This window comes from Gadus chalcogrammus, chromosome 11, assembly GCF_026213295.1.
Source record: "Gadus chalcogrammus isolate NIFS_2021 chromosome 11, NIFS_Gcha_1.0, whole genome shotgun sequence".
Lineage (NCBI taxonomy): Eukaryota > Metazoa > Chordata > Actinopteri > Gadiformes > Gadidae > Gadus > Gadus chalcogrammus.
This window is the reverse complement of record NC_079422.1, coordinates 13,859,299-13,882,549: the sequence shown is the minus strand read 5'-3', so window position 1 is coordinate 13,882,549 and position 23,251 is coordinate 13,859,299. Positions and strand designations below refer to the sequence as shown.

The window sequence follows — 23,251 nt, the reverse complement described above, 5'->3', positions numbered from 1 at the left end:
CACACACACACACATACACACACACACACACACAAATGGATAGGCAAATTTACGAGACAACACAAAACAAAGAGGTTTCCTTTGACTTTGACCAAAATGGTAATTACGATTTCTCTGGTAGTAGGAAATAATTTAAATCAGTCTAATGATTGTTTATGTTACATTGTGGATGACCTAAAATGCTACATTACTAAATTGACCTTTGGGGTCATCTGCACCTCAATGCACTCAGATGCAGCCTACATGTCGGCCTTCTGGAATAAGTGAGGCCAGTTCTGTTTGTACCGAAGAAGATCATCAAGGATGATAAACCAACCAATCACAGTCTGTCGTTCAGGTCAACACTGCTGTGAAGGAGTGCCGCAGGAGTGATACAAATAAAGTTATATCAAATCAGAGAAGGTCATCCTGTTCCTATTTTTTACCATGCCATGGTCTCACCGGTGAGCCGCAACATGGGTTGTGCGTCCCAGACCTTCCATCCTCTATATTATAGAGTCTATAAGCGAAGCAACCATCGCAGTGAGCTGTTCAGAGGCCCATGGTAAAGAAGGCCCTGCAGAGGCAGAAGCATGTTTCACAAACAGGCTGAGCAATTAGCTTAAATAATTATGCACTGAAGGGGAGACACGATTCGCCCCGCTGATCAGCAAAGTTCACGCAAAGTTATAATTAAACAATAACTCGTTTACAAATGAATGCACACGCGCATTTGTGTACTTAAGTGTGCATAGGCTAATTAGCTGTGATGTTTCTGACGGAGGTTGAAGAACAACAATGTCAAACGGTGGAATTGCGTTTTCAGCCTGAGTCGACATCACTGTTAGCCGCTTGCAAATTAGAGGGTGCAGGAGGGGATGGGGGTGGGGAGGGGGGTGTTTGTACCTCGGTGGCTGGGTGTTTGTGTGGGCAAACAATGAGGTGGATAGGTGAGTGAGTGACTTTCCCGTCTTTAGAAAAGAGGTTACTCTAGAAAAGCCATTTTAACGATTAGTGGGGGAATTCACTGCGAACGTCGAGAAAGGGTCCGTTGTGATTGATTTAGTTATGGAAGCATTAATTACCCTAATTAATTTGAACCTGTTGCAATCAATTTCCTGCTAAATCAATCACTTCCAATGACAGTTTTACTTTTTCTTTCCCTCTGGAATGCATGTTACTGTGGTTTAAATCCTTTCAAATTCATTGATCTATGTTGTTAAAAATGTAGATGTTTAAACTAAATCCTTTACCTTTTTTGCGGCATTGCCTTAGGAAGGGAATTATTTCCAACGTGATGTGTAATGATACTTTTAAACCCATGTTATTTTATTTCTGGGACCTCTATTTTAGAAAACAAAACAAAAACAAACATTAAAAAAAGTAATTGTTCGTGTGTAACATCCTCCCCTTACACGGAGAAAGAGCAAGTCCTAAAAGCATATAGACCCTCCTCATTCTTAATGCAGACAGGGTATAGGGACATGGAGGGGAGGCAGTAATCCACAATAATCTGATGGTGAGCTCACCTGATAGAGATCAGTCAGTAAAAGACACTTCAAACAGCTGCCGCTGACACCCAGATCGTGCGGCTGCTCTGTGATGTCGGCCTCCGCCCCGGACCGTTCGGGGAGTAGAGACGTAGAGGCCCTCTTTTATGCCTCAGCTTCACAAGCACCACCACCTCCTCCGTCGTGTCTTGTCTGGATGGCTGATGTTTCGGGAGTCATATAAAGGGGAGCGTTCAAACTAAAGGGATTGTCTGGGAGAGAACAACAACTCCATAAATTGGTGCGTGTCCGAAGCTCTCATGGTGCATTCCTTAGAGAATGAATCTGCAAGGCAACCCCGTTATATTCGTTAATGTTAAATGAATAGAGTTTAATTAATAATAGCCTGTAGCGAGATCATGTAATGAGGTCTATGTAATGTGAACTTTTGTGAATGATACCCAGAGCTGAAACTTTCTTTATATTGAAATGGTACGTCTACCCATCACCATGCCACCTCCATAGTCAATATAATTCGGGGGGAATCAAGTAAATTCCAAATGATTGTTGATGGCCAACAGAGATCCGTCGAAGACACGCATGGATCATCACGGTCTCGCTAGATGGCACTAGAGTACCAGATATCCGCCAACTCAACTCCAGGCCACCATGACAATATTTTTCGCGGAAAATCAGGAAATTTCATGTCTCCTAAATAAAAAGCCAGGTGTAATTAACGTTACGCGGTATTAATTGCGTCTGCTTGTGAGCGGATGAAAGGCGCGGGGACCCGCTCTGGATGATGGGGTCCCGCCGCTCTCCAATGTCTTCTTCAGAGATCAGGGGAGGGCGTTTTGGGGACGCCAGGCATCAAAATGGCAGTGAGGAACACTCAGTGGGCCGCCAGTGATCCGAGGTCCGTCAGCGAGCCCAAAATAGCCCTTGTGCCCAACAGCAGGCCTGTGGATCCATGTGTCATAGGCCGCGGTAGGCCTGCTGTTGTTTGTAAAATAGCATTTTTTTTTAATGGAGGGCTTGGCATTGGGATATGGTGATGAATTGAATGCCTTTGTTAGTTTTTTTGCAAAGCATTTGGCAAGTTTTTTATCAGTTTTGACCCGATTCATCAGCAGGCTTGAACTACTTGAAATACAATCAATAAGCGATCAGCAGCAACCCCCCTGCCCCTCCTCCCCGGACGAGGAGAATTCCAATACCGCGAGGACAGAGTTCCCTAGATATGGTTTGTTGTAGTAGGCTCGTACTCATTGGAGCAGTATGAATTCCTTTCAGCTTATCAATTTCGTTTTAAAAACCAGAACCCTAATTCGAAAACGTAGACCTTCAAACAGTGACCATGGATAGTGGTTAGTCAAGCTTGACTACAGTCTAAACCCCCATAGCCTAAACCTCCATGCTGAAGAACATGCGAACACCACAAATGCCTAACTAACCTAACCATAACCAATGATGAAACTCATCACAAATGCTTGATTAGGCCTACTTCCACACATGGCCAAGTAGGCTACTACAACGGTTCAGCTGGATCGGATAGCCTACTATAGGCAGCTCGTCAAAGACGTCGTATTAGTCAAACATGGTGCGCGCTCGTGTGTGTCTGCAGTGTGTGGGGTACAAACACACCGCAGCGTGAAATGCATGGGATTTTGAGGATTATTTTTGATCAATAGTAGGCCTATAATAAAAGTCTGAAATCTGCTGTCCAAGAATGAACCACCCCCAACCCCATATTTAATTCCCTGGAACAACGGACGTGGCCAGTGCACCCCTAGTATTACAGACGGTAGATAAATAGTCCAGCCCGCATGGATTTATTGACCTCCAGCGGAACGTGAACGGAGCACAGTTTTTCGCACCATCCTGGGGACTTAGTGACCCGGGAAACGACGCGCAGTAATAATAAAACACCGCGAGATGTGGTTGTTGTGGTTGTCGTTGGACGGTGTGTGTGCGCCGTTAAACTGTAGTCCCAACAAACGCTCCAAAATAAGCTTCCACCTGGCAACGCAAATAAAACAGTGTCCTTAAAACAGATGTCACTAGTATTTCAGTGGACTCAACGTGACGATTAATCCTATTTTAACATTATTTTCATTCAATTGCCGAACCAAAATAGGGATGTTACATAGATCAAATCCTATTTAGCATTTCTGTAGGCCTACTTACTTAATAAAAATACAGTTAGTCTTGACATTGGAAAAAAGCATTTTAATATTAACCCCCGTTATTTAAAAATGTGCAAGTCATTCGTTCATGTGGAAAGCGATAAAATACCTAAACATATTTATAATATCACTTTTGCGCGCTTCATCTATAGGCCTATACCCCAAACCACACTGGAGAAACAGAAATAAGGAAAAAACTGATCTGCATTGAATTGCTACAGGTCTAGAGCCCATAACGTGAATTCAGTGAATTAATAAGTTGGATGATTCATTAAAGCTACTGATGGGATATTGTCTGGCTCGTGATTACGTTTAGGCCTACTCCTCTTGTTCTTTTCTTTTAAACCATAAGAAGGCTGACTCCAAACCAAAAAGATCGTTTTGCGTCCCTGGGTATCTGTTTGCATAAAACAAAAGAAAGCTACTAAGAACAAGCTGGTTATCAGAAAAAAGATGTATATACACATTTAGATGTGACGGTGTAGGCTGTGGAAAGAGCCTGAAATAAAAAATAAGTCAACCCCGCTTAATAAGCCTTCTTGGTGTCATTTATATATCGTACTTTGTGTCATCTATAAAAGTCATCATAGAATAAATTACAATCTCCATAACAAAAAATAAAATAAAATTAATAAGCTTTGAACATTTTTCTCACCCAAAATAGCAAAATACACCAAGATGAACAAAATAGCTAATTGTAATCCAAGATGGTGGTCAGAAACAATAACACAATTAAAAGCAAAAACAAAACAAAATGATGTGCTTATATAATAATAATAATAATAATAATAATAATAATAATAATAATAATAATAATTTGGATGTTGTTGCTGGAAAGCTGATTTGTGTTTTGGAACATTATAAAGAGTTTGTTCTACCGAGATTGTAATAGGTTATCACCTTTAAAATCATAACTTTATGGACAATTGTTTGAACACAAGAAACAGTTACTTATCATTTAATCCTTAATATACGGGCTATATTTGGATCTAAGCAAAACCGTGGAATTATACGGACAATCAGAAACAACCAATAGACAAAACATTAGGCTCCAAACAATGAATAACAAAATATTTTGAATTTATATCACTGCAAAGCCTTACATTCGAAGATAAATTACCCTACTGCAATTAAGAATAGGGAATGTAAAGGTGGTAAGGCAAATAAAAACAAAACCTATAGCCCGTTCTGTTTGGAAAACATCAAAAAAGTGCCCCAGTGGAAGAATTAAAACAAAAAAAGGGATGAAGTCATGACTATTAAAGTTATACAATATTTACAAAAGTGGATCAAAAATTTTGCTGTGAGCCTCGGTGACTTGTGTAGCAAATCCCGTACAGGAGAAAAGTGCCAGATAATCCATAGCCAGGGAGCCTTTTCTGGGAGCTACCGCTCGCTGCTGCGTGGAGCTGAGCGCTGGCAGCCTTTTGTGTTCAGAGCCGCAGTGGTGGGGTGTCCAAAAATATCCAGCAAAACACAAAACACCGACCGTTCTCCGTTACCGAACGTGTTGAACGCAGGGATTCGCATTGAAGTGGCCTAATAATAATAATGATAATAATAATAATAATAATAATAATAATAACAATAATTATAATTATAATAACAATAATAATAATAGGCTAATTATACAGTTATTTTATTTAACTAAATCGTGAACCTCTTTGTATACAAAATAAAAGTGTAACGCAAACTTAACTGTCAAAAATAACCTGCCAAAGCATGAGTGAATTTCGATGTGAACTGACAGATGGAATCGACCCCCCTCACGTTGCTCAGGCGATGCTCAACCTCAGCTGCTTGTTTGGGACGCAGCCTATAGGCCTATAGCCTACTACTGCTGCTGCTGCTGCTGCTGCTGGTAACTTTAGTCCAATGCAGCTCTTTTGACTCTTCTGACGGCCATACACACACCTCACAGCTACACACGAAATGGCATATGATGTCAATAGTGACTCAGGGAAATGCACTGTACTGCTATACACTATAAAAGTCGTGAATGTAAACCATTCAGCTAAGAATCTCAATACTAGTTTGTTTAAACCAGGACCCCCCCCCCCCCCCTTTTGTCAAGTATAATTTCACACAAAAGGGCTACACCTTGAAACTGCGTCGACTCAAGTCACAGTGTTTTAGGCATATCCTCAAAGAACATAGGCTATTTATGTTCCTGTAGCTCTTAAAGAGGGAAAAAAAATATTCTTATTCCCCCGCTGCGGATCATTCAGTGTTTGAAAGATATTCAATGCAGATATCGTGTGTAAGTCACTCACTGCCATCTATTATAGATAAAAACAGCCACATTATCGCCCGTAGTCCCGTGATGTGTGTATAACCTTGGGGATAAATAACAAAAGTCAAATCACGGAGGAGTGGTCCCCTAGAGTTCATTGGACCGGGGTTTGGACTCCGTGGTGGGGCGGCGTGTCCCCGTACACATCCTCGGTCCCCGGGAGAGCTCCTCCGGGAGGGGTCATCCGTTTCTCTTTCTGTCTCCTGTTACAAAACCAAACCCTCACCACTTCTTTTTCTAGCTGAAGACTGTCCGCCAGTGATGTAATTTCCGACGCCGCTGGTTTAGGGCACTTCAAAAAATGGCTTTCCAAAGCCCCTTTAACGCTCACCTCGATAGAGGTCCGTTTTTTCCGTTTCCTCCCCTGCGCGGCGATTTTGTCCAAGCTGGTGGGGCTCCCCGATGTGGAGTCTGCCTCCTCCAACCACTTGTTCAACAAAGGCTTGAGCTTACACATGTTTTTGAAGCTGAGCTGCAGGGCCTCGAACCTGCAAATGGTGGTCTGGGAAAACACATTTCCATACAGCGTCCCCAGGGCGAGTCCAACGTCGGCCTGCGTGAAGCCCAGCTTGATCCGCCGCTGCTTGAACTGCTTGGCGAACTGCTCCAGGTCGTCCGAGGTCGGCGTGTCCTCGTCCGAGTGGTCGTGGTGCCCCCCCTGCTGCTGGTGCTGGGACGGCGCGTGGCCGTGGTCACTGAGGTGCGGGCTGTGGTGGTCCTCGTGGTCCCTCAGGCTGTGGTGGTGCATCCCCTGTCCGCTTCCCGGGATCAGACCGTTAACGCCGAACCCCGGCTGGGCATAGATAAGGCTTTGGCCGTTCGACGTCGCCATGCTTGGTATGTGTGCGGTGGCGGCGGTGGTTCTCCACGCCCGCGCGTCGTGGTGACTGTTCCCGTGCGACTGGTGCACCAGGTGGGGCGGTCGCGGCTGGTGCTGCTGTTGCTGCTGCTGGAGGTTGTTGTTGCTGGAGTTGTGCATGTCGTCTCGCCCGCCCCCCTGCACGCTGGGCTTGATGTCCTGGTCGCCGAGCGGGCTCGAGGACCACGGGGCGCCTTCCCCGTGCGACAGCGCCGTGATCCACTGGTGCGCGTGGCTGAGCGGGTGACTGTTGCTCTGCAGCGAGTAGTCATTCTGCAACAGGGTCTGCGCGTCCCTGTACGCCGCGGCTTGCTGCATGCTGCCGGGCTCCGAGTGCACGATGGATGCGCTGGAGGTGAGGATGTTGTAGTGATTGGACGCTGTGGTCGCCATGACTCTCGGAGCCGGACTGATCGCTCTTATTAAAGGAACCTTGCATTTGACAGTTAACTCTGTTCTTTTGCTTTTTTTTTCTCTCTTTGCCACAGGCGTCTCCCCGGCTCTCTGCCAAGTGGACGCAAAGGTGCACCTGGACTCCGCCTGGCTCCGCCGCTCATTGGCTGAGGACGGCTGATGGACGTGGTTGCTACGGGCGACGGCCTCTGATAGGCTGTGAGCAAGTCTCAACAAACAACCCCCCCCACCCCCCCATTTCTTGGAGAGCTGCGAGATGTGCTGCACCTCGGCGGGAGCAGCAGAGACACTGAGCCGCGCGGACAAAGGAGCCTACGCTGTCTAAGATGCGGCATTCAACTGTAAGATAGTGTTGATTTATTTTGCTTATTGTTTTTCACTTGTTATACGGAGGATGCGTTTCTGTCATTTTTTTGTTGGACCATGACGTGCCCTGTAACTTGTAAAATAACTTGATGATGAAGTCAACGCTTGTGGTATCACTTCAAGTTATTCCTGGTTAGTTGGTTTATGCGGTTTCCAGGCCGACTCCTCCGTTATGTTGGGTTGTTAATGTGTGAGGATTTTGGAAACATTAAGGATTATGTTTGTTCCCTGTCCTGATACATGTTTGAGTTTGAGTTTTGAATTCTGACGCTGTGATGTGTAAAATATCGCTTTAAAGTTGTAAATCTGTTCAAGTTGTGATATGTATGTTATGCCTTAAACATGTAGAACGGCCTTTATTGGTTTTTAAATAAATCACATAAAAGTTGTTTATTATGTGCTTTGCTTTTCCTACGCATTTTGTCTCCGATTTTTACCAATGCAATGCTCGCGAGGTCGCCAGAATATAAACAAATTGACTCAAACAAAAAATATAGGCTTGAACGACTGATGTTTGTTAATTATAGTTTTGTGCTACTTAACTAAATAGGCAATATCATCTATCTATCTATCTATCTATCTATCTATCTATCTATCTATCTATCTATCTATCTATCTATCTATCTATCTATCTATCTATCTATCTATCTATCTATCTATCTATCTATCTATCTTGCTATCTATCTATCTATCTTGCTATCTTGCTATATGCAAGAAAGTCTAGCTCTTGGCCAATGTCTTAAAAATGTACATTCATCCCCTAAATAACCCACAAAAAAAGCCCTAATGCAAGAACGACTCATTGGGATGATAAGGTGTTTACAAAACTTCCCCATGTGTGATGTTGTGATTGTCTGGTCAGAGAGAGAGAGAGAGAGAGAGAGAGAGAGAGAGAGAGAGAGAGAGAGAGAGAGAGAGAGAGAGAGAGAGAGAGAGAGAGAGACCGAGAGAGAGAGAGAGAGAGAGTCAGACAGAGAGAGGGGTGGGGGTGGGGGGGTGCAGGTGTCCTCCCCCGCCCAGCTGCCGTCTCAGTACCGCGGGCCGAGGGATGGGACATTGTCCTGAGTGAGTGGGGACATTCCTGCCCAACCGCTGCTGGTTTCCATGGGGAGAGGGACATGAACCAACGGCCCTCGCGTCAGCGCTACTTTTAGCCCTCTCTTTCTCTACCTCTCTCTCTCTCTCTCTCTCTCTCTCTCTCTCTCTCTCTCTCTCTCTCTCTCTCTCTCTCTCTCTCTCTCTCTCTCTCTCTCTCTCTCTCTCTCTACCCCTCTCCCTCTCCCCCTCTTTCTGTATCACAGCCTCTCCCTCTTTCTCCCTCTCTCTCTCTTCTTGAATATCCAAAGGTCTATTTAAAGAGGCCCTCTGCTCGGTTACAACAAAGGGGTCAGGCGAGGGGGGGGAGCATTTGTGAGAGAGACAATAAGGTAGGAGCAGAAAGAGAGAGAGAGCGAGAGAGAGAGAATAAGCAGTAGAGAGAAAGAGAGAGAGAGAGAGAGAGAGAGAGAGAGAGAGAGAGAGAGAGAGAGAGAGAGAGAGAGAGAGAGAGAGAGAGAGAGAGAGAGAGAGAGAGAGAGAGAGAGAGAGAGAGGGAGAGAGAGAGATGGAGAGAGTTTGAGGGAGAAGTGGTGACTTCTACAAATCTTAGCACTAAACTAACCCCTCTTGGTGGACCATCCCATACCAGAACGTGTTTACCATCACAAACATGCTGCCTTTCCTATTGTAGACTTATTTATGTTATTAGTCTTAATCTCATTATTTTCTTCTAAACTTCAATGTGCTTTAGCAGTAAGGCATAATACAAACCTTTTTTTAAATGAATGCATGCCAGCTATGTAATTAATTACATTATGTAAAAAGAAAATGCATACATTAAGGTGATATATCATTTCCTAGCATACATTTCCTTAAAAAAAAAACTTCAATGCTGTGACAGCTTGTTAAATATTTAGCAAGGCCCCGCAACATCTTTCTTCGAAATAATACATCTTTACAGAAATATAGTTGAAAGAAAAACATAACGATTTCAGGATTGGGGTACAGCATATAGTGTTTATTAAAAGCCATTTGTCTTTGTTTTCACAACTTGAATATGAGGTCCATTTAACACAAGAACTGGCTCCATAACACATGGCTTGATAATCCTTTATGAATGGGAACATGCCAAAACAAGGCGCTGGCAGTCCGTCGTGACAAACCATACAACCAAGAGGATCTGAGTCAAATGAGAAAAAAGTTTCCAGGAACGGTTGAGTTATTCATTCGGGTAATATTGAACATCAATGTGGCGTAACATTGAAATCAACCAAATCAAAAGAACATTGCGGTAATTAGACAGTAATTCAAGAAATTACCACATCACCACACATGCTTAAATAGTCGTGTTGGGAAAAACGCAAAGCACATTATTTTAATAGTGTAATATGCAAACTATGGCTCGTTCAATTAGTGGACATGGCTTAACAAAGCATAAACGATGCTGGTCTTGTTATTTGGACTTAAGGCTCCACGGTGTTTGATTGGAGGAGCAGCTTCTCCTTACAGTCAAATCTATGCTCCAACAATCACTGCAAAACAGCATTTAAAGAGAATAAAATGTAACGATAGAGACTGTGAGCGTTAAATTAACGGTAGGCCTAATTATATGACCAGACGGCCGTAAAGATTCAATTTTTAACGGTCTAATTAGGCGACTGTCTGCCCATACATCATTTCATATCCCTGTGCAATTTTCTCCCAAGAAACGGTTCCATGTTCCACGGATTCTGTGAACAGAAATAATTACATTTTATGAAGACACGGTGCGTGTGGTGATAGAAAAAAAAGAAGAATCAAACGATGGGTTATTTAATGTTGGCATTTAAAAAAAAACGTTAGCTGTTCCAGCCATTGGTCATTGACTCCCGGTTTTAGACCTACCGGTACTCGGTTCAGACCTGAGATGGGATGGATGAACATCTGTGCCCTTCAGGAGAACCTACTATGTCAACATTGGACTGCACCGAGGTTTTAGGCACTAGGCCTACCCAGTTAATCTATTTCCAATGCGTTAAGTGATCAGCGCTTTATATGTACATCAAGTCAATGCTTCTATAGCAGTTCCGAATTACCTGCTAATGTTTTTTGCAAATGCTATTTCTTTTATTCAAGATCGACTAGCATCCAATTTAGTCCTTTAAGACAATGACCATTAGTAACATATGTTTGAGATAATATTAATCGAAAATGTTAATTGATAATTTTGTATGAATATGTTAAATTTGTTCCTTCTTGATATTGGATTCTTGCATTGAGAATAGTTAAGTGAAATTATCCCGATTATTGAGCCAACCGTATTTGCCTACCAGCACATTCCTTGTTATTACAGAATAGTGTTGTGTTTGGTACAACTATTACAAGCAATGCCACACAGTTGACTTCAGAATTCCAAACCCCTAAAATCTAAATAATAAAAAAAAAATATTACCAGCCTGTTACTTACCTATGCCCGTCTAATTCATAGATGTCCCTGTAAAATCGATAACCAATAACAATGTTAACACGGCTACTAATGACCTCATTATATCAATGTAGGCCTACTGAGCTTTTCGAACACGATCTCAAATGTGCACTGTGATTATATATATATATATATATATATATATATATATATATATATATATATATATATATATATATATGTGTGTGTGTGTGTGTACATTTCAGATTTTAGATCTGCGAAGGCGTGTCTGCTATAGGCTTACAAGACGTCCCTGCCCGGGACTCTCATCCTGACTGTAATTAATGTATGCATCAAAGAGGACTGAGATTGGCAGACTGCGTTTGAGGAGGATTAATATGGTGCTGGGGTGACGACATACAGTGCAAAGTGGGAGAGAGGGAGAGAGAAGAGAAGAGGGAGGGAGTGTGTGTGTGTGTGTGTGTGTGGGGGGGGGGAATAAAAGATGGAAGGAGCAGACGGCCCCAAAAATAAAGAACTTAATGGGTGCCTGATGCAGAGTAAAAAAAAAGAAAAAGAGAGACGACAAGGTGGGGAGAGAGTTAATGAGAGAGAGGGTGAGAAAGGGAGAGGTAGAGAGAGAAATAAATAGAGAGACAGAGAGAGAGCGAGAGAATAAGCAAGAGAGAGAGAGAGGGAGAGAGATAGAGAGAGAGAGAGAGAGAGAGAGAGAGAGAGAGAGAGAGAGAGAGAGAGAGAGAGAGAGAGAGAGAGAGAGACGTAGATAGAGAGAGAGAGAGGGGTGGAGGGGCGAATGACGGTAATTGTGTGTGTCGTGGCGGGGATCATTGGTGTGAGGCTGGCTGGTGGAGGTGGCGCAGGCCAGTGTCAGCCCCTTCCACACTCAGCAATGATCTGAGCCGCTCTCAGGCCTCCTGGATTCCAATGCAATTAGGCTGCTCAAAGGCCCGTTTAAAGCTACCCCCTCTCCAGGCCCACCTCCCCCCCAGCCTCGATGGGTCCCCTCCATTGTGGAGCCGCCGTCCTTTCTGTACCCCCAATTGAGGCGGAGGATGAAGAGACCACCCCGGTGAGATGGGAGAAAAAAAGGAGGATTATGTCTTTCTCCTGCCTCCTCTGTCTTTAGATTTCTATTTCTGGCGTTCTGTGTGTGTATGTGTGTGTGTGTGTGTGTGTGTGTGTGTGTGTGTGTGTGTGTGTGTGTGTGTGTGTGTGTGTGTGTGTGTGTGTGTGTGTGTGTGTGTGTGTGTGTGTGTGTGTGTGTGTGTGTGTGTGTGTGTGTGTTGTGCTACCTCTGCATGTAGTAGGCCTACTGCACTGGGCCATTTCCTTCACAGAGGCTTCAGCTCGTCGTGTTAAAAAACAGTGTTGTGCTAAAAAAACGTGGCGCTAAGCTTTGAGCCGAGACGACTGCTTTCGAGAATAACAGCCTCTCGCCCTTAAGGAATAGCAATAATAAGTCAACACTTTAGTGAACTGCATTGCAAGGTCGGGTTATCACTTGTTGTTCAACCTGCTTATTTGGGCCTTGTTTTATATCTCAACAAGTGTCAACACTGTATGGAGCTCTAGCGCATCCCCGTTGGCTCCGGCACTGCAGTCACAGTATGCGGCATTATAAAAAAAGAAAGGCCCTCTCCACACAACAGCCTCCTCTTGGCTCCGTTTCAGCATGTCCAATTCCCCCAAGAAAGCATTTAAAGAAGATTATCAACCTAACGCTACACCTCTCCAGTAGGAGACGAAGAGGAAAAGGAGCGAAGGAGGAAAGGGGGGGGGGGGGGAGAGAAAAAAAGGGGAAAAGAGAGAGAACGAAGCCCTGGCACATTAGCACCTGTGATAGTGCTCAATGGCATCAACAGATTAACGAGGTAATCCACACAATGAGCTCTTTGAGTCATGGTTTGGCAGCCAGCGAGTCCGGGCATAATGCTTCCATCGTACTGTCCCGGCACGAGGAAAGAAGCTGGCACAAGCCACTGCCTTTTAAAATTGTATTTATATCTTTATTTATTTGATTATTTATTTTCAGCGTTCATTAATTCATCCATTAATTCAGCCAAGCATCCTGAAAAGCTTTTTTTTTATGAGTTTTAACAAAACACAGACACACACACGTACACGCAAACACACACATACACAAACGCACACATTTCCGCCTAGCAAGTACGGGGCGCATGCAACGCCAGCTCCGGGTCCCATCGCTCATGTGCGGCTCGATTAGCCCCGTGTGCCTCGTTCGTCAGACGTAACGGCAGAGCAGATGGTGGGAGACCCGCGCGGGCTCTACGTTACCTTGCCGCGCCGGCACAGTTGCGGTAACGCTGGCCTAATTGATACATCAATATCGCCTTGTCAATATGCTTACCCGCGACTCAAAATGAACGAATACATGAGTAAAGATCGGCCATGGCTAACCAACCCTGCTAGGCACTTGACCAGAGAGCACAGGTACACTCAGGCTTATGTCGTTTATGGTATTGATTTATGGATGGACATGTAACAGGGTTATTATTTACAGTTTAGTCTTTTGCAGATGCTTTTATCCAAAAGTGACTCTAAGGGGTTTGCTTTGTTCAATATTTGAATTACTTTTATTTCTGATATATGACTATACATACCTATTTATAAATACAGTGATATATAATTTTACATTTCCTTCCACATTTCCTTCCACAAAACACAGTTTGAGTGAAACGTGGTGAAAAGCGTCTTGATTTCTGACAAAACAAAGTCATTTTTATTTCCACGCTATATATATATATATATATATATATATATAGTTTCACATTTCCTTTCGCAGTTTGAGTGATCAGTGCAGTGTTTGTCTGGAGCGTGAAGACATAGGAGGTGAGATTTGTCCCCATCGTTTCTCTCCACTCTGGCACATTTTTAAATTAATTAATGAAGAGGATGAGGGAGCTCACATGGCGGTGATCGGTAATTTGGCGTTATCCTGAAATTCAGCGGAGAACAGAGAGAAATTAGGCGGCTGGAAATTAATTTGTTGTTTGTCCAACTCAATGAGGAGTGACACAGCCCTCTAATGAATGGGTAATCCATTTTTTACTGCGCTGGAAGCGCCGAATTCACCCTTCACTGAAGTGGAAAAAGACAAACATATCTCCCTCTCACCTTTGTGACTTTGGAAGGCACACTGACGGTGGGGGGAGACATTCAGGATCTTTAGAGGAATTGTCCCGAAACAATTTGTGGTAAGAGTGACTGCTGTGTGTTCTGTGTGTCTCAGTCAGTCGGTGTGGGTCGTACGTGTGTGTTGAGCTCCTCCTCGTGTGAGATAGTTCCAAGCATGTGAGTGTGAGGAAAAGATTCAGTTTAAAGCATCATTAAATAATCATTTAACCAACCAACGACAACAACAACAAAAGAATCACAGAGAAAACCTAAACACTGTGACTGCACGCAATGAAACTCCACACAGCAGATTCATAATCAATCGCCTCGGAGCGCTGCGCTAAACGTCTGCAGTTTTTCGCCATCGCTCCGACTAACAGTTTCTTTTTCTAAAGCGTTAACTCTCCGACGCTCTCGGTCTAACGGCCTGTTCCGTTGGCCTCCTTATCCGGCTGCCACCGACCGAGTCGTTCCAGCGATGACATCCTCTCTCTCTCGGATGCATATCCGTTTCAAAATGTCCCAGATGTTGCTGTGCAGGGAGCCATAGCGTCGCTCAGGTGATGGAGCCCCCCTGGCCTTGACCCCAACCGGCCCCCTGGGGTCCCAGCAGGGTGGTGAGGGTTGTGACTCTTCACTGTGGGGATATCACATGAAGATAGTGTGTTGTTAGCACCAGGACCATATTCCTACCAACTTCATACTTTTGATATAATATATACTTTGAGTCTTTTTATATATTCATGTTTCTGTACAAATTCATTATTGATATTTAAAATGATTTGCCATTAATGATGAATTGAAATCTCCAAAGTTTCACTTGTCATATCGGGCGAACACAAGGTTGGGAAATTCAGAATGTGGGTGAAAATAACCTGAAAGTGAAGTTGAGGGGGTAAAACAATGACCTTGGATTCAATATTTGGGCTGCTAATGTAAACCATTGAATGGCTTTCATTGTATTCTTGCTTGTGAAACATGATAGCTTGCTGGTGAAGGATAATCATTGTGAAGCCCGGGACACTGCTATGAAAAGCCTGGTAGTTTCAGACTGAATTCCGCATCCGGTTCAGTGCGTACTCTCGAGGAAAGTACAGTGAGTGTTCATAAGGTGAGAAGAAAACTAAATCTTGACCGGGCCATTCACCAGCAGCATCTCAAACTTCTCTCCCTCATTCTGTCCACCTCTCTCCCTACAAAATAAGAGCCGTCCACCTAATTTTCAACAAAGACACGCAAGGAGAAGTCAGGGGGAAGCCGGAACATCCCTGGCGCATTAAGAGGCACCAGGAAGCTGTCTTCCATCTCACCTGGGAGGGGGTATCTGGAAGCGGGGAGTAGTTATGCCCCCGCCCGCCCCTCCACCCACCACCCCCACCCCCACCAGCAGCACTGTCTTCCACGGTGTTGTGAATCTCTGGGAGCTCAGCACGTGTCTGCACCGCGTCAGTGTCGTCTGCGTGTAAGTAGGTCAGGTCCAGGGATGGATGCGTGCTTTCTTTGGTACACTGAGGAACACACACACACACACACACACACACACACACACACACACACACACACACACACACACACACACACACACACAAACACACATATGCGCACACAAACAGATAGACACATGCAAAAACACACACACACACACACACACAAACACAGGTACACACATATGCACACACACACACACACACACACACACACACACACACATGCACACAGAAACACACACACACACACACACACAAACAAACACACGTACACATAGACGCACATTTAGATACGCCCGTGTATCTAAACATACGCACATGTACACACAACCAGGTGGGCATGGAGACACACACATAAACATATTTATACACACACACACACACAGACACACACACACACGTCCAGACAGCCATGGATACAAATGGACACACACAGAAACACACGCACACACACAAATTGTGTTGATAGCATGAATAGTAAGACAGCAATAGTAAGATTTAAAAATGCTCAAGCAGACTACGATGACGACCAGGCAACCTGCCAGGATGGTAATAGAGTCGTTTCGCTGGGACTACAAGGAGATAGAATGTGATGAAAACAATATTGAACCCGAATGTAAACAAATACAGACGGGATGCTGGAATGTCCTTCCAGACAGGATGAGCGGTGATTAGCAGGCATTCTCTGTAAATGTATTTGAAACTTAAATATCCACTCTTGAACATTATTATAAAAGTTTAAACTAAAGAAAAAAAATGGCGAAGGAACCTTAGACTTTTCATTTAATAATGTTAATTATAACAGGGTTAATGAATAATACTGGAAACTACTCTAATTTCATTCAATCTGTCAAATTATTTACATATATTTGCATATCATAAACAGATATGGTTCAGTGTACATGTTACCTCACAAATTCCACCCCTACATTCAGAGAACAAACAATCCAATAAAAGGAGGGCTGAAGAGTGAACAAACCTAATTGCAGCTCTCGCAAACAATATGGTAGTCTAACTCAGTTCATCACAAAAAAAATCTGTGAACAACCCTGACCATTAAACGCTCAAGTCAACCTAGTCTTCGTTAATCAAACCACAGCAAGGCAAAAGGGCTTGGACAAAAAGTCTCATTCTGATCTTTCTAATGATGTTCTGGCAGTGTTCAGTGCTGGAATTCGTTCCTTTTCCTCAGCTGAAGGTGTTCGGGAGGGCAGCGGGCACTGACCCAGCGACCCCCCGACCCTTCGACCCCCCGACCCTCAAACTCTCCGACCCTGAGTCCCTCCAACTCCGCTCAGAGCAACGAAGGCTCCTGGAGAAGACCGGGAGCACGGCTACAGTGGAGCATTGCTAATGCTGTATTTACAAGCAAGGGAGTGCGCCGGCAAAGGCAAGCACCGTGCACGGTACTTTCAATTATTTCTCACAGCGTTCATGAAAATAGCGGCGCAACGGGGAATGCAGCATGAACGACAAAAACTATAAAAAGAAACAGAGCAAGGCAAGGAGTCCCAAGATAAAACAAAATGGCATCACATACAGTGTCGATGGAGCAGCACTGGAAAAAAACACGACCACATGCCGATAAGGCAGATGAAAATAAAAATAGTAGAGTACAGCTGAGCCCAAGGTGACAGAATGGTAAGCAGGGTAGAAATGTACATTTATGAGCGGTGTAACTACCATTCAAATGTCTGATTAATGTTGAAAGCGACATCAAGATCTCTAGATTTTTAATCAGCTGAGCCAGAGGGCCGGGTATGTAAACCATTCATGTATCCTTCTCTGACACACATAGCACATTAGCATTAAAACACACCTGAACACGCACGCGCAACGGGCACGCACGTACGCACCAACTCACGCAAACACACAGTGTGTGTGTCAGTTAATAATTTTAACAGAGATGACAAGAAGCTGTTCTTTTTTAAAGAAACAATTACAGAGAGAGCACATGAGACTAAAGTGACAGACAGAGGCAGAGAGAGAGAGAGAGAGAGAGAGAGAGAGAGAGAGAGAGAGAGAGAGAGAGAGAGAGAGAGAGAGAGAGAGAGAGAGAGAGAGAGAGGGAGAGACAGAGAGAGAGAGACAGCTAGGGTTTGCAGATAGAGCTGTTGGTATCCCGTTTTCCTTCTCTCACTGCCTCCCTTGGAAAAACAAGAACCGCACACAAACACACACACACACACACACACACACACACACACACACACACACACACACACACACACACACACACACACACACACACACACACACACACACACACACACACACACACCTTGTAACCCCCCCCCCCCCTCCTATCTTAATGGATGAAACAGAGGACATTGTTTCTTTTTTTTGGAACCAATCGTCTCCACTAGTCAGCTCCGCATACCAATCCAATGCGACCCAAGGACATTATGAAGCTGCACTGTGACATGTGTGTGTGTGTGTGTGTGTGTGCGTGTGTGTGTGTGCCTGTGAGCGCACGTGCCCGTGCCTGAGGTATAGGTTGGAAGGTGTGTGCTATACCGCCTCTCTAGCCGAACATCGATTTATCCTTTTCCTCCAATTTATTTCCTCTCCTCACCTCCTCCGCTCAGATCTGCCTCATAGGGGAGGAGTTTGCGGGTAAAAATAAATATATTCCATCCTCCCTCCCCCCCCCTCCCCCCCGGTGAATCCTCCACAGCCAGGCTCATCCGGATTGGCTGCTGTGTTTACACACAATGACACTGCGTCACTACCTGAGGCCCCCCAAACAAAAACAACAACAAAGAAACATTAAGGTGTTTAATGGCACAGCCAGCCGTCATGTGTTCAGCGGACTGGGGGGGGCAGGGGAGTCTGGGAAGGGGCAATTAGCTGAAGTGGATTATGTTTGATTAGGCTAGCATCTCTACGTCTCCGAAAGTAGAGATGCATCTGGGTATTTGTTAGAAATATGAAAAAACATATCCGTAATAAACACATTACACGGGCAGACCATACAAACACATACAAACACGAATTGCGAACTGCAATTAGTCTGGAACCTCTAATTTTCGATTTCCAAGGGATTTCCAACAAAAAAATATTCTCAATGAAAAAGAGACATCTTTCTTCTGAACAAAAGCTTAAAGTGCAGTTGTTTGATCTTCTTTTATTGAAAATTGACCTTCCCGTTCGTTTAATACCGTAGCGTAATGGACAGACCTTTCTATATCAGCGACAGCCATCTTTGGTATTGTTGTAAATGCCTCAACAGCGCTCTGGTTCACCATCATCTTATTGATCCCGCCTCCAATTAGATTAGAACTGTTGTGGTTGTACAGTCCATTTAGTACTGGCCAGAAATATTTCTGTAAGAAAGGGGAGCCAGAGCATATCTGCAGAGTAAATGAAACATGAGCTCTCGAGATTCTCCTTGTTCCCAGGCTGACAAACCCTATGCCAAGCTAAGTCTTCCCCACTGTGACTTTGTACAGAACAGTAGAATTGTCAATTGCTTCTCTGACAATATTGCATGTGTTTGAGATCAGCCTAGATCGGGGGAACAGATCAAGTGATTTAGTACGAGATGCTCTTGAAATGAATCCCAAAGAGAGTTATATTACAAAACCTGAGCCGTGATATGTCCTCGCCCCTTCCCACTGCGATAAAGAATTCATCTGAGAAGGCTCCCATGTTTAAAGTGTCCTTCATTGGTGTTTGTTGTTGATTCAGACTCGAGACTGGACAGGATGCATGCAGGCCTACATATGACCCACAGGTAAAACCACAACCCTCCCTGTGTCTCCCGTCCAGCTCTGCGTGCTGATCCCACTCTGGTGCCTGTATGTTTTTGACATTTCTCGAAGGGATTAGGCAGATACAAGGATTTGTATTGTAAGTCCCTGACGCTGAGCGACAGAAATGAAAAGTGCTGTGTGCGCACAAACATAGACCTTCACCTATCCTCACACAGAGACACGCGCAAAAACAGACAAAGCCACAGCCACACACCCAGAAAGGCCTGCACAAAAACACACCCAGACACAACGTGCAGTCATGCCTGCAAGTGCACACACACACACACACACACACAGAGACATGCATGCAAGCAAACAGAAAGACAGACACACACACACACACACACACACACAGAAAGTGCAGGCAAGACACACTCTCTTACCTGCACACACACACACACACACACACACACACACACACACACACACACACACACACACACACACACACACACACACACACACACACACACACACACACACACAGACACACATACATACACGTTTACATATTTCTGGGATGGGACAGCCATGTCACAGTGAGTGACGTCTAGCACATTGTCACAACTGAAGATGATCAATGCAGATTTGTCCAGCGGGAAATTGAAATCCATAGGAAATTAGGCAGTGCCAGTGATTTATTGGAATGGTGAACCCCTCTGTGTGTGTGTGTGTGTGTGTGTGTGTGTGTGTGTGTGTGTGTGTGTGTGTGTGTGTGTGTGTGTGTGTGTGTGTGTGTGTGTGTTGTGACCAATACCTCAGGTCTAGGTGGGTCAGGGATGTCCTCAAAGCACACCCTCCTCTCTGTCTCCAGCTGGTAGGCCCATTGGATGACATCAAGAACCGTAGAGGGGCCCCTGGCATGCAGCTCAGCCTGGGGAACCAGGTGGTGGGTCCCCAGGGATACTACGGTCCCTAGAGGGGCCCCTAGGGGGTAGAGAAACAAAACATGAACACACACACACATACACACACACACCAACTACAAAAACAACGACCACAACCACACAGATACATATATACGTATATCTCCAACTAACTACAAAGAAGACACACTGGGCAGATGGGTGCTTAATAACCGGCAATGGCACTAGGAAGGGACAAGCGTGTTTAGTTGAAGACAGGTCCCCACTCGTTGCAGCTCCATGGGGCAGGCAATAGAGAGAGAATAAAGTTCAAGCCATTGTCCCTCTTGTTGTTTGTCGCGTATTTGTGTGAGTGTTTTTCCCCCAGGTAGGCTGCATCCACTGTGGCGTGTTTTTTTGTTCCTTTTTGTCCAGTCCTTATAATAGTTTTTGTTTTCCTGGCGAGGGGAGGAGAAGACAACGGGGGAGAGCGGTGTCTAATGGGGAGGCTGTGGTGGTGAATAGACGCATTCATCTGGAGACGCTGGCGCTGAAACGCTTCCCACAATGCCCGGCACCAGGCGCCTCTGATCACCAACCGCTCGCCACGCAAGCGCACACACACACACACACACACACACACACACACACACACACACACACACACACACACACACACACACACACACACACACACACACACACACACACACACGACAGACAGACAGAGACTCTCTTTCTCACGCACACACACACACATACTCACATACCCCCCTTACACACCCACATACACACACATACAAATGCTCAAACAAACACACACACACATGTGCACATTCAAATACACATTTTGAAATGCTCACGTGAACACACTCACACACACACACACACACTCACACACACACACACACACACACACACACACACACACACACACACACACACACACACACACACACACACACACACACACACACACACACACACAGCACAACAACAGTGAGACAGTGAGGGCCTGCATTCATATCCATACGTAAATACAAGAAGTGAACAGCAGCTAGAGCTACAGTAGATGCACATATGCTTAGAAGCGTGCCCCGGCCAAAATCTTTAATCACCACTTTACAGATGCCAAGAACCAAAGGAGGGTAGGGGAGGGGAGGGGAGGGTAGGGGTGGAGAGGGGAGAAGAGGACAGGGGAGGAGAGAAGAGGGGAGAGAGGGGAGGAGAAGGGAGAGAGGGGAGGGGAGGGGATGGGAGGGGAAGAGAGGAGAAGAATGGAGAGGGGAGGAGAGGAGAAAGGAGGGGAGGGGAGGGGAGGAGAGGAGATGAGATGGGTGGAGAGGGGTGCAGGCGATAGGATGGTGAAATGGATGTTTCCTACCATTTGATTTGGGCCACAACGCCCAGGAGGCAGATCAGATAAGCAGGCCAGTACCCAGCCTCACACTCAAGCTGAACAAGCATGCACGTTATCACACACGCACACAGACACACACACACACACACACACACACACACACACACACACACACACACACACACACACACACACACACACACAGGGGCATGGGCAAACACATGCGCAGGAACACACTCACACCCATGCACGCACGCACAGGCGCACACAAACACACACACACACAAAACTAGCTGGCTCACACTTGATCAGAACGGATTAAGAACCACACCATTTATTGAACAAATCTGCAAAGCCTGCACACACTTACCATGTAGACTTGCAAAATAAATAATAATAAGATATGACATTTTCCCTCGCTTAACACAGCCTAATCCAAAGCCCACGGAATCAACTTTAACAAGCAAATGGCCCACCGCGTAGCAGCACACCTCAGAACCCACATGAAAACAACATGCTGTGACGCACACTGTATTTACCCTGTTCCCCGCTGCCTCCCCCCTGATTCTATATATATATACGCATATAAATATTTATTTTGCTGCACTTCAACACACACATTACGGGCGGCGCTGTCCGTGCGCAGAGACAGCGCCGCCCGGCCCACCTGTCAGTGTGGCGGCGGCCGCTGCTAGGGGGAAGCATCGGGGAACAACAACTCAATTAAACACACCATCCCTGTTCAATTACCGACACATAATCACAGCAATCTACCTCCGCTTGCTGTAAACCACCAAACAAACAACACACACACACACACACACACACATACACACACACACACACACACACAAACACACGCTGAGACCACACTGAAACCCCACACACGCTCTGAAATCACACACACTGAAACCACACGAACATACACACTGATAAACAGAATCTGCAACCACACACACCAGACCCACCCTCTGAAATCCTACACTTACTGAAACCAAGCTGAAAACACACACACACACACGCACACACACACACACACACACACTGGAATCAAACACAAGCTGCAGCCATGCACACATAGAAAGGAAGGAATTGGAAGCAATAATGCAAACTTCTACTGAAAGGCGATTGCACCAAGACAAAACAGGGCGGTAAGCTGTTTGAGTTTCTCCGATCCTGCAGGAGGGGCTGAATGATCCGACACCGCATAAGGAAGGGCTGAGCACAGCGAGATCACATGGGAAATCGTGTAAGTACAAAATAAAACAATTAAAATGCGTTTACAATCAGGATGGTCTCTGGATAGGGACAGGTTCAGGGTTCGATCCCCAATGTCCACGTCTATCTGTAGGCATCCCTGAGCATGGTACTGCTCATTAAAGTTTGCTTTAGATAAAAGCATCTGATCAATTTATAACTAGTCATAAGAATTAATATTAAAATTTGTTGCATCGCACACAAAAAAATGGATGTTCATCTTTCCATTTATTACATTTTTTAAAGGCCATTGATAGATGGATTCCATCTATCTCTCTATCCATCTATCTAGTTGATATCTATAATAATAAAAAAATAGTTATATTGCAGAAGGGAGGTGGAGAGTTTGAACGTTTGTGACC

The 23,251-nt window shown here is 44.9% G+C and overlaps 1 protein-coding gene and 1 long non-coding RNA gene across 2 annotated transcripts in view; both read right to left on the bottom strand.

The window, feature by feature from the left end:
- Positions 1–6,042: 6,042 nt before the first annotated feature.
- Positions 6,043–7,222, bottom strand: pou3f2b (POU class 3 homeobox 2b). The gene has a single exon (XM_056602664.1). It carries the CDS (start codon positions 7,198–7,200, stop codon positions 6,043–6,045), a length of 1,158 nt encoding a protein of 385 aa, XP_056458639.1. The 5' UTR covers positions 7,201–7,222.
- Positions 7,223–15,614: 8,392 nt separating this feature from the next.
- The window catches only part of LOC130392499 (uncharacterized), a 9,537-nt gene continuing 1,900 nt past the window's right edge, over positions 15,615–23,251 (bottom strand). Inside the window, exons 2-3 of the long non-coding RNA XR_008897010.1 lie at positions 20,185–20,354; positions 15,615–15,693 (exon numbers count right to left, since the gene is read on the bottom strand). This is a non-coding gene — a long non-coding RNA (uncharacterized LOC130392499). The remainder of the gene's footprint in view (positions 15,694–20,184; positions 20,355–23,251) is intronic.

Excerpts from the sequence above, each read along its gene's own strand:
- pou3f2b (XM_056602664.1), bottom strand. The coding sequence starts at position 7,200 with ATGGCGACCACAGCGTCCAATCACTACAACATCCTCACCTCCAGCGCA.